Source organism: Meriones unguiculatus, chromosome 17, assembly GCF_030254825.1.
Source record: "Meriones unguiculatus strain TT.TT164.6M chromosome 17, Bangor_MerUng_6.1, whole genome shotgun sequence".
Taxonomy (NCBI): Eukaryota; Metazoa; Chordata; class Mammalia; order Rodentia; family Muridae; genus Meriones; species Meriones unguiculatus.
In genome coordinates this window covers 97,646,433-97,660,071 of record NC_083364.1, presented here as the reverse complement: position 1 = coordinate 97,660,071, position 13,639 = coordinate 97,646,433, and the positions used below count along the sequence as shown (strand labels likewise).

The 13,639-nt window shown below is 54.9% G+C and overlaps 1 protein-coding gene across 2 annotated transcripts; it reads right to left on the bottom strand.

The window, feature by feature from the left end:
• Window positions 1-622: 622 nt before the first annotated feature.
• Window positions 623-10,584, bottom strand: Get1 (guided entry of tail-anchored proteins factor 1). 2 transcript variants are annotated; one of them, XM_021664235.2, is made up of 5 exons: window positions 10,373-10,584; window positions 4,805-4,970; window positions 3,797-3,859; window positions 2,584-2,698; window positions 623-1,153 (listed from the first exon to the last, which is right to left on the bottom strand). In XM_021664235.2, exons 1-5 carry the CDS (start codon window positions 10,472-10,474, stop codon window positions 1,117-1,119), a joined length of 483 nt encoding a protein of 160 aa, XP_021519910.1. In that variant the 5' UTR covers window positions 10,475-10,584; the 3' UTR covers window positions 623-1,116. The 2 variants fall into 2 exon arrangements, with proteins under 2 accessions (XP_021519910.1, XP_021519909.1); XM_021664234.2 differs by having other exon boundaries at window positions 3,797-3,864; window positions 10,373-10,581.
• Window positions 10,585-13,639: the final 3,055 nt, after the last annotated feature.

The window sequence follows — 13,639 nt, the reverse complement described above, 5'->3', positions numbered from 1 at the left end:
GCCCTTTGTAAGTCCAGCCAGGTAGCAGTGGTGCCATGCATTCTGCCGAGTTTACATCAGCCGGTGCTCTGGCCTGTGTGGGCGGTGGACAAGCCCAAGGACCCAGCGCTGTCTCATCAGAACAAGGGCGACTTAGGGGTCATTAGGAAACCAGAACGTAAGTATGACCCTTGTAAACCCATTGCTCTGCCGCTGATCCCCAAAGTGGGGAGGCAGTCAAGTGGATCTCTCTGAGGTCAGCCCACTCTACACGGCTCCAGGGCAGGCAACAGTGTGGAGTCCAGTCCCGCAGCCTGCCGTCAGCAGCGAGGGGACGCTCCTGCCTGAGGCTGCCAGCAGCCCCGCTAGCCCTGGCACACCCTGGAATAGACCTGGCAGAGCGGCACACACCTTTAATCCCACCGTTTGGGAGAGGGGGCGGAAGGAGCTCTGTGGGTTCGAGGCCAGCCTGGCCTACACAGAGTCTCAGGAAAGCCAGGGCCACATGGAAAGACCTTGTCTCAAAAAACATAAACCAACCCTGATTTGGCAGGCCTCGGCCTTGTAAATTCATGACCCTAGTGAGTCACAGGCACCAGGGTCACACTGCGCCTGGCATAGGTCCACATGGCAGAAACACCCAACGCTTTAAACACATACTTCATTGGAAACCCTTCAAATAAAAACAGTATTCTGTGGTCACAGAACACATACAGGAACTAACGGCTTAGACATGTAAGGCTGCTTTTCACGCTTACATTACTGAACCTGGTCCGACACATGCCATTTCCAACAGGCGACACCAACAACACCCATGAGGTCACTTTCAGGGCTTGGTGTGTGGGAAAGTGTGACTCTGCAGCTGTGACACTGGACAACACCCAGAGTGAGCGCCGCGTGCAGACGCCACTCGTGGCTCAGTCCTTACGGGTCCGGAACTGTGTCACATGACACAGTGACTAGTCTTTCTGGCTCAAGGACAGGAACAGGAAGGAGATCCTGCAAGAACTAGAATCCGGGTGCCACACCCCAAAGCAACCAACAAGAACTGGGGGCCGTGCACTCCGCCGTCTGCAGAGGAAGCTTCCATCCGTCGGTCCTCAGCTGAAAGGGTGGAGAAGGATTGCCACCACCTTGTTACACACCAAAATCCAGCAGGTGATTCCAATGCCACCTGGAAAGGAGGAAGTGCGTCAGAGGCTGCAACGGCGATGCCTGGGCACTGTCATGTACAGGAGGAGAGCTCCCCCCCACCACACACACTCACACAAGGCACCCTGTGCACCAAGCAGGCCCACCCTAAACTCCTGCAGAGCCGTCCCTGAGTGCATCACTAAGCTGTAAGAACACCCAGTACCACTATTTCTTCTTCACTTCTCAAAAAACATTAAACAAAGGCACCCTCCCCCCTGCAGGCTGCACGACCAAGCACTCGGCAGTGTGCTGGCCAGGGAGGTCTCCACCTCAGCAGAGCCCAGCGGACGGGGGCGGCGGAGGGGGGAAGAAGGGAAGGGGAGGGGACAAAGAAAGGGGAGGAGAGGAAAAGAGCAGGGAAAGGCAGGGAAGGGGGACAAAGAGAGGAGAGGGGAGGGGAGGGCACAGGAGGGAAGGAGGACACAGCACAGCTGGACTGCAGGTCCTGACAGCTTCCGTTCCAGCAGGTCCTCCACTGCAGTGCGACCACACATCAGAAGCAGACCGGCCAGAACCCACCCTTGGTTTTAAGGCTCTTATAGGGAGTCCATGACGGACTTGGCGCTGGAGCAAAAGCTGAGATGGCAGGCCTGAGCCAGCAATCCAGCAGTGCTGTGTCTACTGGCAAAATCAGGAGCCGAGGACATGTCCTGACAGGAAAATGCAGGTGACGAGCAGCTACTGAAAGTGAGTGCTTCGAGCTGCGAGTCTGCACATATTCATCCTACCCTGGGACAGGATTAGCTCAGGGCAGCCTTAGCAAGAAGCATGCAGTACGGTCTAACCTTCTTCCCTCTGCCCCAGGACCCGGAGAGGGGCCACTGGCGCAGCACAGAATGGGTCCCAGCGACATCTGATCTGGGCACGTCACCGGGGCCATCAGGAGGCAGACCTACCAGTCTGTGGTTTGTACTGCAGCAGCCTGAACCCAGGGCGCCGCTGGGAAGGGATGAGGACCACGGGACCCTACGAGGCTTAGCAGCCCACACAGCTGCGCTGGAGCGGACCCGACTCTGGGGCCCTGGGCTATTGCTGGCCTCCCGTCTGAGCAGGCTGTCTGGCCCAGGCGCAGAGCTCCTCCGGCCGCAGCGGGCACAAAAGGCCACGGACATGACTTTTACAGATGTCCCCTGATGCCAGCATAAGGACAAGGCCAGAGCAGCCGGGTCTCTGTGAGTGTGAGGCCACTGGGCCATCCACCCCCACCCCGGAGTCACTGTGTGCACATTCCTCATCAGCGTGAGCAGCCTGCTGCCTCAGAAGACCTTTCACATCGGGAGGCGCTGGGTGCTGGCGGGTGCTGGGGGTGCCAGGCCTGGGTGGTCCCCCCCATTCCCCAGCCCCCATGCCATAGGAGGGACAGAGAGGACCAGGTCAAGTCTCCCACCGCCCGCCTGCTGCCACAAGTACCTGCCACTCGAGTTGGAAAGGCGACCAGGCGATCCAGCGGGGTGATCCACCTGCTGGGCACCACGGCCACAGGCACCGAGTAGTACTTCCAGATGAGGGACACCATCAGCGCTGCCTGCAGGGAGCACGTGGTAAGCAATGCCTACACACGCACACACGTACACACCTACATATACACACATGTGCACATACACTCTGGTTGAGGGGGTGGGCCTTCTCGTGGGAATTGGCATTTTGCCTTCTTAGCAGGACACCGAATGTTCACTATTTAAGTTAGTGTCTCCAGCTGACGTGCTCGGCAAATGTAAAAGCAGCCGAGACACCATGGTCCCTCTGCCACCCTGTCGGCTCCAGGCGGGTGAACACAAACGTTTCACTCCCGTCCTTTCCCAGAAGCACCCTCTGTGGTCCCGAGGCTCTGCCCAGATGAGCTCACTGAAGGGCGGCAGGCCTGGCTCTGTGGAGGGCCGAAAGCCACAGCAGAGGGCACAGGGCACGCCCCAGGGAAGAGTGCCAGGGCCTAGTAGCAAGGAAGGTGGGAGCTGGGGCTGGAGGGTGGCTCAGCCCTGAGCAGCACTTCCCCCTCCTCAGAGGACCCAGGTTAGACTCCCAGCACCCACACGGTGGCGCAAACATCTCTAAGCACAGCCCCAAGGCATCCAACGCCCTCTTCTGACCACCAAGGAGGCCAGGCTCACACATGGTGTACAAACACAGATGCGAGCCAAACACCATGAGAACAACCAACCAATTTTAAAAAGACAAGCAGCATGGGCGGGGGGGGGGCCCACACACACCTGCGATTCCAGCACTCGGGAGGCAGAGGACAGTGGGTCTCTGTGAGGTCATGGCCAGCTTGGTCTACACAGTGAGTTCAGGACAGCCAGGGCTACACAGAGACCCCGTCTCAAAAAAACAAAAAATAAGAAAAAAAGAATCAATTTGCCCCCCTGCCCGAGGACGGAAGCACTATTTACCTCCAGGAGGGAGCACTATTCCCCCCCAAGGATAAGAGCACTGTTTACACCCCCAGGGGGCACTACCCCCCCAGAACAGGAGCACTATTTACACTCCCAGGGAACTCTACCCCCCCTCTACCCCCCTCACCCCCAGGAGCACTGGCCTCTGGGGCCAGGCAGACAGCACCGCCAGCTCAAAGGCTTTCTCAGTCTCACACTCGCACATGCTGACGCCCAGGCCCACGCACACTCACCTGCAGTACGTAGAAGGCGACGCTGATGAACCATTTGACCTTGGCCAGCTGCGCCGTCCGCGCCTTCACTGGGAAGAGGCAGCAGAGGGATTAAGCTCAGACAGAGAACTCGCCACTCAGACACGCTGCTCCTGCTGGGCACCTCCCAACTCCACACGGAGCGAGCAGTGTGCTCATACACCATGCCCAGCACAGAAAGGCCAGAACAGCTCACTCTGAGCCAGCTGCAGTGGTACACACCTGTGATCCCAGCACTCAAGAGGCACAGGCAGGTGGAGCTCTGTGAGTTTGACACAGCCTGATCTACAGAGTGAGTCCAGGACAGCCAGGGCTACACAGAGAAACCCTGTCTCAAAAAAAACAAAAAAAGGGGGAAAAACCCTTCCCCTGTACACCAACCTACGAAACCTAGTGCCACTGTGACACTGCGACACTGTGTGTCAGAGCACCCCACACTGCACCCCAAATCTGTACCAGCCATCATCAGACTCTTCCAGACCTGCCACCGCTGGGACTGAAAGGCACGCCTGTCCCCTGCGGCAGGAGTGGCCTGGTGCTCTACCTGAGGCGGCCAGCAGGGCCTCTCAGGCCTGCCCCCTGGAGGCCTCGGGGGCAGGGCAGTCTTATCTGCAGCCCTGAAGACAGACAGACTGACAGGCTAGCCTGAAACTGAGAGACTCAAGCGCACACCACCCTGTTCTCTGCCATCTTCACACTGTGGGCGTGCCCACCGAGAGTGCAGAGGGCCCTGAGAACCAGCTGTGTGATCTTCATCTGGATGTCCCTCAGCAAAGGGCCCAACCTGAAAGTGAAGGCCTACAGAGGACAAGCTGGCCCTGAAGAATCACCTACAAGGACTTCTGGGTCCAGAGATAGCTTACAGCAATGAGAAATCAGGCTATCGTGGGAGCTCCTATGCACAACTTAAAGGTCGAAGCCATGGCAGCAGCGTGCCCCAAGCCCAAAAGCCCACAGCTATGGCCCTGCCCGTGACCACAAGACAAGTACCGTGAGTTTTGAGCCTGTCCGTCGTTTTGTTGATCTTCCTCTCCAGCCTGGCATATCTGGCAAACTCGTCCATCATGTTGATGGTGGCCAGCTCCTGCTTCATGTCCTGGATCTCCGCCCGCATCTGTGCCTCCTGCTCTGCATCCTTCTGCAGCACCCTGGAGACCTGTCAGAGAAATGGGGGGCTGGCCTCAGTGTCCTCCCACGCCCTCACTGACACCAGATGTCTGAGGAAGATGGTGGGAGTCATGCTGAAGAACACAGCCCTGCAGCCACAGGCACCTCCCAGAGCGTCAGGGTCCCAGGGCTGTGCAGCCATGGGAAGGCTGGGCGCAGAAAGGTGTGGGCCGGGCCAGTGGCAGCAATCTCCTGCCTCACAGCAACACAGCACTGTCCAGACTCCCCAAACACAGCTACAGCAGCTCTGCAGAAGCCCTGCCAGAGCTAGGAGCTGCGGGACCAGAGACAGCAGAGGCCATCCAATATGGTGCTGCTGGAAGAACGAGGGGAAACTGAAGCCAGAGTAAGATGGAACTTACAACATGTGTGTCACCAGAGCAGAGAGCAGCAGGGGACTGTCAACTCACCTTCGGGGGGGGGGCTGCTTTTTTAGACTAACTCCTGAATGCGCACGTCTGTCCAGACTTTTCAGAACAGCTGGTAGTTTGTGAAGATGAAGAGAGGAATAATGGAGAGTGCAGCTGGCCCACAGCAAGCGGCACCCCAGCTCAGGGGCCTCTGCCACAGGGCAGCTGCAGTCCCAGCCAGAACCAGACCCTTAGCCCACAGCCCAGTACACAGCCGAGGGCTCCGCAGCCCACACTAAGCCCAAGGCTGGGGCCAGCCCTGGGAGTCTCCCTGGCAGCTACGCAGCAAGCTCACTGCTGTGCCGGGGCTCTGAGGCTGAGCCAGGGGACAGGGTTTGCAAACCGGCCACTCTTTACTGCCCACTGTCCTCCATTCAAAGCCAGAGGTAGGGCCAGGCGAAGTGGTGGGTGCCTGCAATCCCAGAGACAGGCAGATCTCTGTGAGTTCGAGGTCAGCCTAGTCTACAAAGCGAGTCCAGAACAATCAAGGTTACACACAGAGAAACCCTATCTCAAAAAAAAAAAAAAAAAAAAAAAAAAAAAGGGAAGAGTTATTCCAGCCTGGTCCACCCTGGAGAGGAAAACAGGACACATCAAAGTCTCTAAAACTCAGAGACTAGAGAGACACTCAGTGGTTAAGAGCACTTGTTTTTAGAGGAATGGGGTACAGTGTCTAGCACCCACATAGTGGCTCACAAACATTTGTAACTCCTGTTCTAGGGAATCCAGCCCCCTTTCTGGATCCACGGGTACCAGGCGCGTAGGAGAGACATAGACATATACCATACATGCAGGCCAAACATCAGACACATAAAAATAAATCATTTTAAAAGCCAAAATCATTTTCTAAAAAGCCACAGAGCTATCATCCAAATCAGGGCACCTTCCCGACCCTTGATGCCTGCAGCAGGCTGGCAAACTGAGCCCTGAGGGCAGGAGAGGAGAGCTGGCTCTGCCGCTTGCCAGCCACAGCACTGGGTAAGCTAACTGGGACAGCACTGGAGAGCTTGACCTGGTGGTATGGGTGCGGGAGAGCTGGCGGGCTGACCAGATCCAGGGCTCCGAGTCAGCCCACCCCAACATCCCATTTCTACGAACTGCTGGAGAGTGTGAAGGGGCCAATACTGAAGATCCAAAGCTGCAGGATCTCCATGACACAGGGCACAACATATCAGAGAGGAGTCCTGATGAGGCTTCAGTATTGACAGAGTCGCAGAAGCCAGAGGCCTCAAACCAGACTCACTGCAATGAACACTTGCAAGTGAAGATTATGGGCACAAGGGTGTACTGTGGGACAATCTGTGGTTTGGTGTTGGTTTGGGGGTGAAGGCTGCAAGGAGTGGAGGGCAGATTTGAAGGGACAGGGAGATGAGTGGGATTGGGGTGAATGATGTGAAATTCATAAAGAATCAATAAAAAGTTTTAAAAAAATCAGGGGGCTAAAGAGATGGCAAGTGGTTAAAAACACTAGCTGCTCTTCCAGAAGACCTGGGTTCAATTCCCAGCACCCACACAACAGCTCATAACTGTATGTAATTCTACTTCCTGGGGAGCTGACACACACACACACACACACAGACATACATGCAGGCAAAACACCAATGCTCATAAAATGAATACATACATACATACAAAGGCTTCACATTAAAAATAATTAGGGATCCTATAAAGGCTGCTTAAACAGGAAACAGGAGCAAGATCAGGCTGGAGCGTGCCCTGTGACCCCTTCACTTGGAAAGCTGCAGGAACTGCTCAGCACCAACCGCCTACAACCCAACGTGAGCTACGCGGTGGCCGTCTCAGAAGAAAAACAGACGAGGGCTGGAGCGACGGCACAGCACTTAAGAGCACTGGCTGCTCTTCCACAGGTCCTGAGTACAACTCCCAGCACCCACATGGTGGCTCACAACCATCTGTAATGGGATCTGATCCCTCTTCTAGTGTGTATGAAGCCAGTGAGCACTCATATATACAAAATAAATCTGAAAAGAAAGGAGGAAGGAAGGAAGGAAGGGAAGAAGGGAGGGAGGGAAGATAGGCCAGCCCTGGAGACAGAATCACTGACCATGAGGCACTAAGTTTGTGACTTTTATCAAGATGACTGAGGTGGAGCAAAGCACAGGAGCCAGCGGCCTCCTCCTTCCCACCGTGGGCAGAGGTGGCCCCCTGAGGGCAGGCACACTGCGCTCCTGCCTGCAGTGCTCCAGCTCTCTCTGGGCAGGACACACTGCTGACACACTGGTCCAGGGCTGAACATGGAGTCACTGTCACTGGGCCAGACAGGTCTGACGCTGATGGCATGGCTTACACCCGGCTCCTCCCTCCTGGACTTCCTCAGGCAAGTACACAATGACCAATCCAGGTCAGCAGCATGGGTGTCTCCAACATCCTCCTCATCTCATAAAGGGACCCAAACAGCAGGACATCTGGGTACCTGGGGCTCTGAACTAGAACCGGATCACCAAGGGCCAATCCCTAGGCTGGGCCAACCTCCTGGGATGCTGGGTCCCCACTGGCGCCCCCCTGTCAGCCAAGCACTGTACCCATCACCCTATCCACACCTCAGCCCAAACTGCAGAAGTGGATCCTGTCAGGTCGCTAAGTCATCCTAACAAAAATCCTGTCCCAACCAGGCATGGCGGTGCCTGCCTTTCATCCCATCACCCACTTGAGCAAGCAATCTTGAGAGTTTGAGGCCAGTTTGGTCTAGAGAGTGAGTTCCAGGATGGCCAAGACTACACTGAGAAACCCTGTCTAAAAACACCAAAAAAAATAATTAAATAAACAAACAAAATCAAAATCCCAAAGAACCTTGCAAAGAGCCTGATCTGTGGGACGGGAGTACCTGAGGCTTGAAGCAAAAGCAAAGGTGGACTTTGAAACTGCTGAACTTGGAGAGGTAAGCTGCAGCAGCAAGGCCCAAGGCCTGTGCATGCACACACCTGTCAGGACCCTGGCATAGGCGCGCACACTGCAGCTCTCAGGCCCTCAGCCTATGTCTGCCATGCCAGGCATGTGCACTCTGTGCATCTGGAGGAGCCTCACCCACTGCACATGTGCATCCGCGGCCTCCTGCACAGTCACCTCCCATGGATGAGCACAGCGTGTCCTCCGTCCCCTCTTCCTTAGATAACGCTGGACCCTGCTTTATAAATTAGGTGCTCTCAGCTACGCATGTTTGCTACCAACCTAGAGGGAAGGAGGCTCAGGAGAATCCCACCACGCCAGCCCCAGGTGCTGCCTCCCGACAATGCTGGCCACGCACTCGGGGCAGGTGTTCAGGCATGGCTACGTCGGTGGCAGCCCTGTGTGGCAAGAGACTAAGAGCACATGAGCCTGGTGAAAGTGTCCTGGAGGCTCCTGGGGAGGTGACAGGACATCTCTCCTGTGTTCGGGCTACTGGAAACTCATAACCAGTTCACTGAGGAGGACAGCCCACCACAGCCTCCTGGATCGCCCCTGTAAGGTGAGGAGACAGAGCGTGGAGGGAAGTGGGACCACACAGGGGCGGGGATGGGGCTCAGAGGTTAGAGCTCGTGCTCTTCAAGTGTGAGGGAGCCACTTACAGCTGAGTGTAGTCGCTGCTCTGCAATTCCCACAGCCAGGTGGCCTTTCAGTGTGCCGGGGCTCTACTGAGACCCCGACCAAGGACTATCCCTGATCCCACCATGTACGCAGGAGGAGATGAACAAGAAGAACAGGTAAGCACAGGGGTGCTGTCCAGACACAAGAGGAACTGTAACCACAGAAGCCAAAGGCCAGATGCCTCCCAGGAGGACACACCAGAGCACCAAGCTCACTGTCCTACCAGCCGCCCACGACACAAGATGCGGCTGTGACCCCAGATGTGTGGGCTTGCCACTGGCTGTCCCCTGACCTGCATGTCAAATCCCGGTCACTACTTCAAACATCACACAATCATACAGGCGTTCCTGTGACCCTCCCAGAGGCTCCACTCATTTGCTGGAGCAGCAAAGCTCAGGGAAACACCCCCGCTCACCAGTTCATCACACAGCATGTTTTCCAAGGCGGCAGGTACAGGTGGCAGCAGCCAAGCCCTCCGGCTGCTCTCACAGAGAACCTGGGTGCAGGCCCAGCATCTGTGACTCAGGATGTGATGACCTCAGCTGGCCCCCACAACCAACTGGGTTCATGTGGTGGTGCACATATAATCAATTAGAAACACACACACAAAAAATAAATTATTAATGGCTACAGATAAAGGTGGGGTGGACAGTTTGGTGGTGAAGAGCACTTTCTGATCTTTCAGAGGACATGGGTTCAATTCCCAGCCCTCACATGGTGGTTCACAACTGTCTGTGACTCCACTTCTAGGTGATGCAATGCCCTCTTCTAGCCTCAAGGGCACTGAACACATACGATGCACAGACATACAGGCAAAACACTCATACATAAAAGTAATTAATAGGGGCTGGGTGGTAGTGGTGCACGCCTTCAATCCAGCACTTGGGAGGCAGAGGCAGATGGAGCTCTGCATTCGAGGTCAGCCTGGTCTACAAAGTGAGTCCAGGACAGCCAGTGCTACAGAGAAACCCTGTCTCAGGGGATCCGGCGGGGTCTTCTGGACTCTGCTGGCAATGGACGCACAGATATCCATGCAGGCAAAACACCCATACACATAAAATAAAAACTGAAAAGAACCCGGAGTGAGCAAGTGGGTACGGCCCGTCTGGATTCTTCTACAGTGCTCCCTCCTCCACACAGAAGGGGCCTCCCTGCGGCCGCGGCACTGCGAGGACGCACGGCCCGGCCGTTCCTGTGCAGAGAAGCAGGCTTCACAGCAACTGCCGCCCGAGGCTCCCTGCTGGGGGCGAGGCTCGGGATCCCCACCCTCCGGAGCGCAGCGCAGGGAGCCGCAGGGAACCTCCGACCCGATAGAAGCCACCTCAGGGAGGAAACCCTACAGCACGGACCGGGCAAGGCCCGGCGCCCCGCCCGGCCACGCCCGCCAGCTACTTACGAACGACGACAGGGCTGGCAGGAGGATCCGCAGCACGTTGCACCCGAACACAAAGCTCAACACCAGCAGCCACGCCCAGCGGTCGGCCTCGGACGCGCTCATCCCGGACCGCAGGCACCAACTCCGCTACGGCAGCGCCATGGGGACCGCGCCGCCGCCTGCACCTGCGCAGTGCGGCTACGCTCAGCACCGGCAGCGCCTGGGAGACGGCGGCTTCGACTGCGCCTGCGCACGGCGCCGAGCTCGGCAACGGCCGCGCCGTGGGGACCGCGCCGCCGCCTGCGCCTGCGCACTGCGGCCACCGCGCTGTCACAGGGACCCGGCGTCCAGCGGCGGTGCAGAGTGTTACTCGGGATCTAGCTTCGTCTTTAGCCTTCCCGGCTTCCATAACCAGACACCCGTGACATCCGCGGAGCCTTAGCAAGTTTTCGCAAACCGTGATTGGTTTGGGTTGTGTTTGTAGTCAGTAAAAATTATTTACGTGTTTATTGAATTAACTCACCTTTTTTTTTCCCCCCCGAGACAGGGTTTCTCTGTGTAGCCTTGACTGCCCTGGACTCGCTTTGTAGACCAGGCTGGCCTACAAGGAATTCCACAAGAGTTTGCCTTTGTGTCTCTAGAGCTAGGATTAAAGGCGTCAGCCACCACGCCCACCTCAGTGGGGTTTGGTTTGGTTTGGTTTGGTTTGGTTTGGTTTTTTTGGTTCAAATTCTTTAGAAATGTACCTATTTTGAAATCTTAACTTTAGGAATACAGGCATGCACCACCATGCCCAGCTCATCTTGTATTATTGCTGAGACTTTCATGTTTAGCTAGGAAAACTTGATCTCCTTGATGAAAAATCCCATGGAAAATTACCCACTTGCATTCTAGGAACCCAAGGTCAAGATGCCCCAGCTTCTCTTGAACTATCTGCTTGTGCACGCCTCCCCCTCCTGCCCAGCAAGAGAGGCCACGACATGGGTTCTGCTCTCTTAGTTGGTGTTCGGCCAACATGTAGGTCTGTGTGGAACTGCAGTGAGTTACAGACAGTCGTGAGCTGCCATGGGAGTGCTGGGAATTGAACCAGGGTCCTCTGGAATAGCAGCCAAGGCTCTTAACTGCTGAGCCATCTCTCCAGCCCCTGGTTTCTGCTTCTAGATGGCTGTGTTCTTGGTGCTACAGTTAGGCCACTTAGGCCCTGAATACCTGAGTATAGTCCCAGCTGGCTGGAATGAAGACTTTCAGTTGGCTATAAACTGTCTGAGTGTTCATCTCTAGTGGGCTTCCAGCAACACTATAATAAATTATCACAGGGTCCTAGAGTTCAAAAATCTGAAGTGCATCTCACTGGGCTAAAATTAAACTGTCTTCATAAAATTAAGCTGTGAACCCCTAAGGCAAAGTCCAGCATTTGCAGCCAGTGCTCTGACCTCAATTCCTGTCTGTCTTCAAAGTTGGCCATCACAGTGCTCTGCTTGGGCTTCCAATCAGCCATCTTTCCTGCCTGCCAGCTCCCTCTTTTACTGTGGGAAGCCTTGTGAATTCACTGGATCATCTCCCAGGCTAGAAACCTGTAACCAGGCAGGGAGGCATGGCCCAGTAAGACCCCACGCTGAAGATGAGCGGGCAGGAAGATCATCCATGGGGTCCACAGGCCTTGAGGCCAGTCAAGAGCACATAAGAGCCTGTCTCAAAAAGGAGCTACTAAAGCCTGTGTGATTGAGATAGCTCACTGACCACAAGACAGACTATGATAAGCAAAGTCCCCACTTGGTCTCTTCCTGGTGCTTATGTAAGCATATAACTATTAAGTATTACAAATGATTGCCAGCATACAAAAGAATGGGAAGGGACATGGGCTTAGATGGCTGGCCATGTTCTCATTTGGAGTTGGATGATGCATCTGGAGCGTCTGTGACATGTGTTAGTAAGTTACAGAAAATAAAGGAGGGCTAGGTAAAAATAAAAATAGAATAATATTATTGTTGTTAATGGCGTGTTGTGTGACAAAACTTTTCCTGGAGAGACACAACACAGTCTATTCATCCCAGATAGCAATCCCACACCAAACCAAAGTTTGGATATCACCTGTGGTACTCCGAATAAGAATGGCCCCCATAGGCTCATATATGGAATGCTAAGCCATCAGGGAGTGGCACTCCTTGAGAGGAGTTAGGAGGTGTGGCCTTGTTAGAGGAAGTGTGTTACCAGGGATGGGCTTTGGGGTTTCAAAAGCCCCGCCAGGCCCACTGTCTCCATCTTCCTGCTGTTTGTGGGTCCAGATGTAGACCTCTCGGCTACTGCTCCAACACTGTGTCCATTGTGGCACCCAGGACACCACCATGATCCATCTTGCTGAACCATGCATTGTACTGGGGTTACATACAGGAATATGGGTGAGGAGTTGCTTGCAGGAGCAGAAATGACTCTAGCTGCATCAGCAACGCCCATGCTGCATGGTGACAGATTGTTTAAGAGCTTCCCTGCTAAACTAATCAAGAGAGAGGACCCTGGCTAAAACGCTCAATCCCCATCCTGAAAGGCAAAGAGGATGGACATCAGAGGAACAAGAAAACAGGGAACAACCTAGGAACCTGCCACAGAGGGCCTCTGAAAGCCTCTGCCCTGCAGACCATCAAAGCAGACGCTGAGACTTATGGCCAACTGTTGGGCAGAGTACATGGAATCTTATGTAAGAAGTGGGAAACAATAAGAGCTGGAGAGGACAGGAACCCCACAAGGAGAGCAACAGAACCAGAAAATTTGAACACAGGGAACTTCCCAGAGACTCATACTCCAACCAAGGACTATTCATGGAGATAACCTAGAACCCCTGCACAGATGTAGCCCATGGCAGTCAAGTGTCCAAGTGGGTTACATAGTAATGGGAAGAGGGACTGCCTCTGACATAATCTGATTGGCCTGCTGTTTGATCACTTCCCCCTGAGGGGGGAGCAGCCTTACCAGGCCACAGAAGATGACAATGCAGCCACTCCTGATGTGATCTGATAGACTAAGATCAGAAGAAAGGAGAGGAGGACCTCCCCTATCAGCGGACTTGGGGAGGGGCATGCATGAAGAAGGAAGAGGGAGGTGGGATTGGGAAGGGAGGAGGGAGGGGCTTATGGGGGGATACAAAGTGAATAAAGTGTAATTAATTTAAAAAAAAAAGAGCTTCCCTGCTGACTGGAATGTTTCCATCTCTGAGGAGTGTGTCACACAGCAGGTCAGCATGTGCTTAATGTAGTCCTTTTTCTCTTTCATAAAAGCTGTTAGGTCAATCTA

Bases quoted from the DNA above. Each gene is read 5' to 3' on its own strand.
- Get1 (XM_021664234.2), bottom strand. From the start codon at position 10,474: ATGAGCGCGTCCGAGGCCGACCGCTGGGCGTGGCTGCTGGTGTTGAGC. The intron at 2,699-3,796 runs GTGAGTGTGCGT...TGCTCCCTGCAG, and splicing joins TCGCCTTCTACGTACTGCAG to GCAGCGCTGATGGTGTCCCT. The intron at 1,154-2,583 runs GTACTTGTGGCA...CCTCCTTTCCAG, and splicing joins CTTTCCAACTCGAGTGGCAG to GTGGCATTGGAATCACCTGC.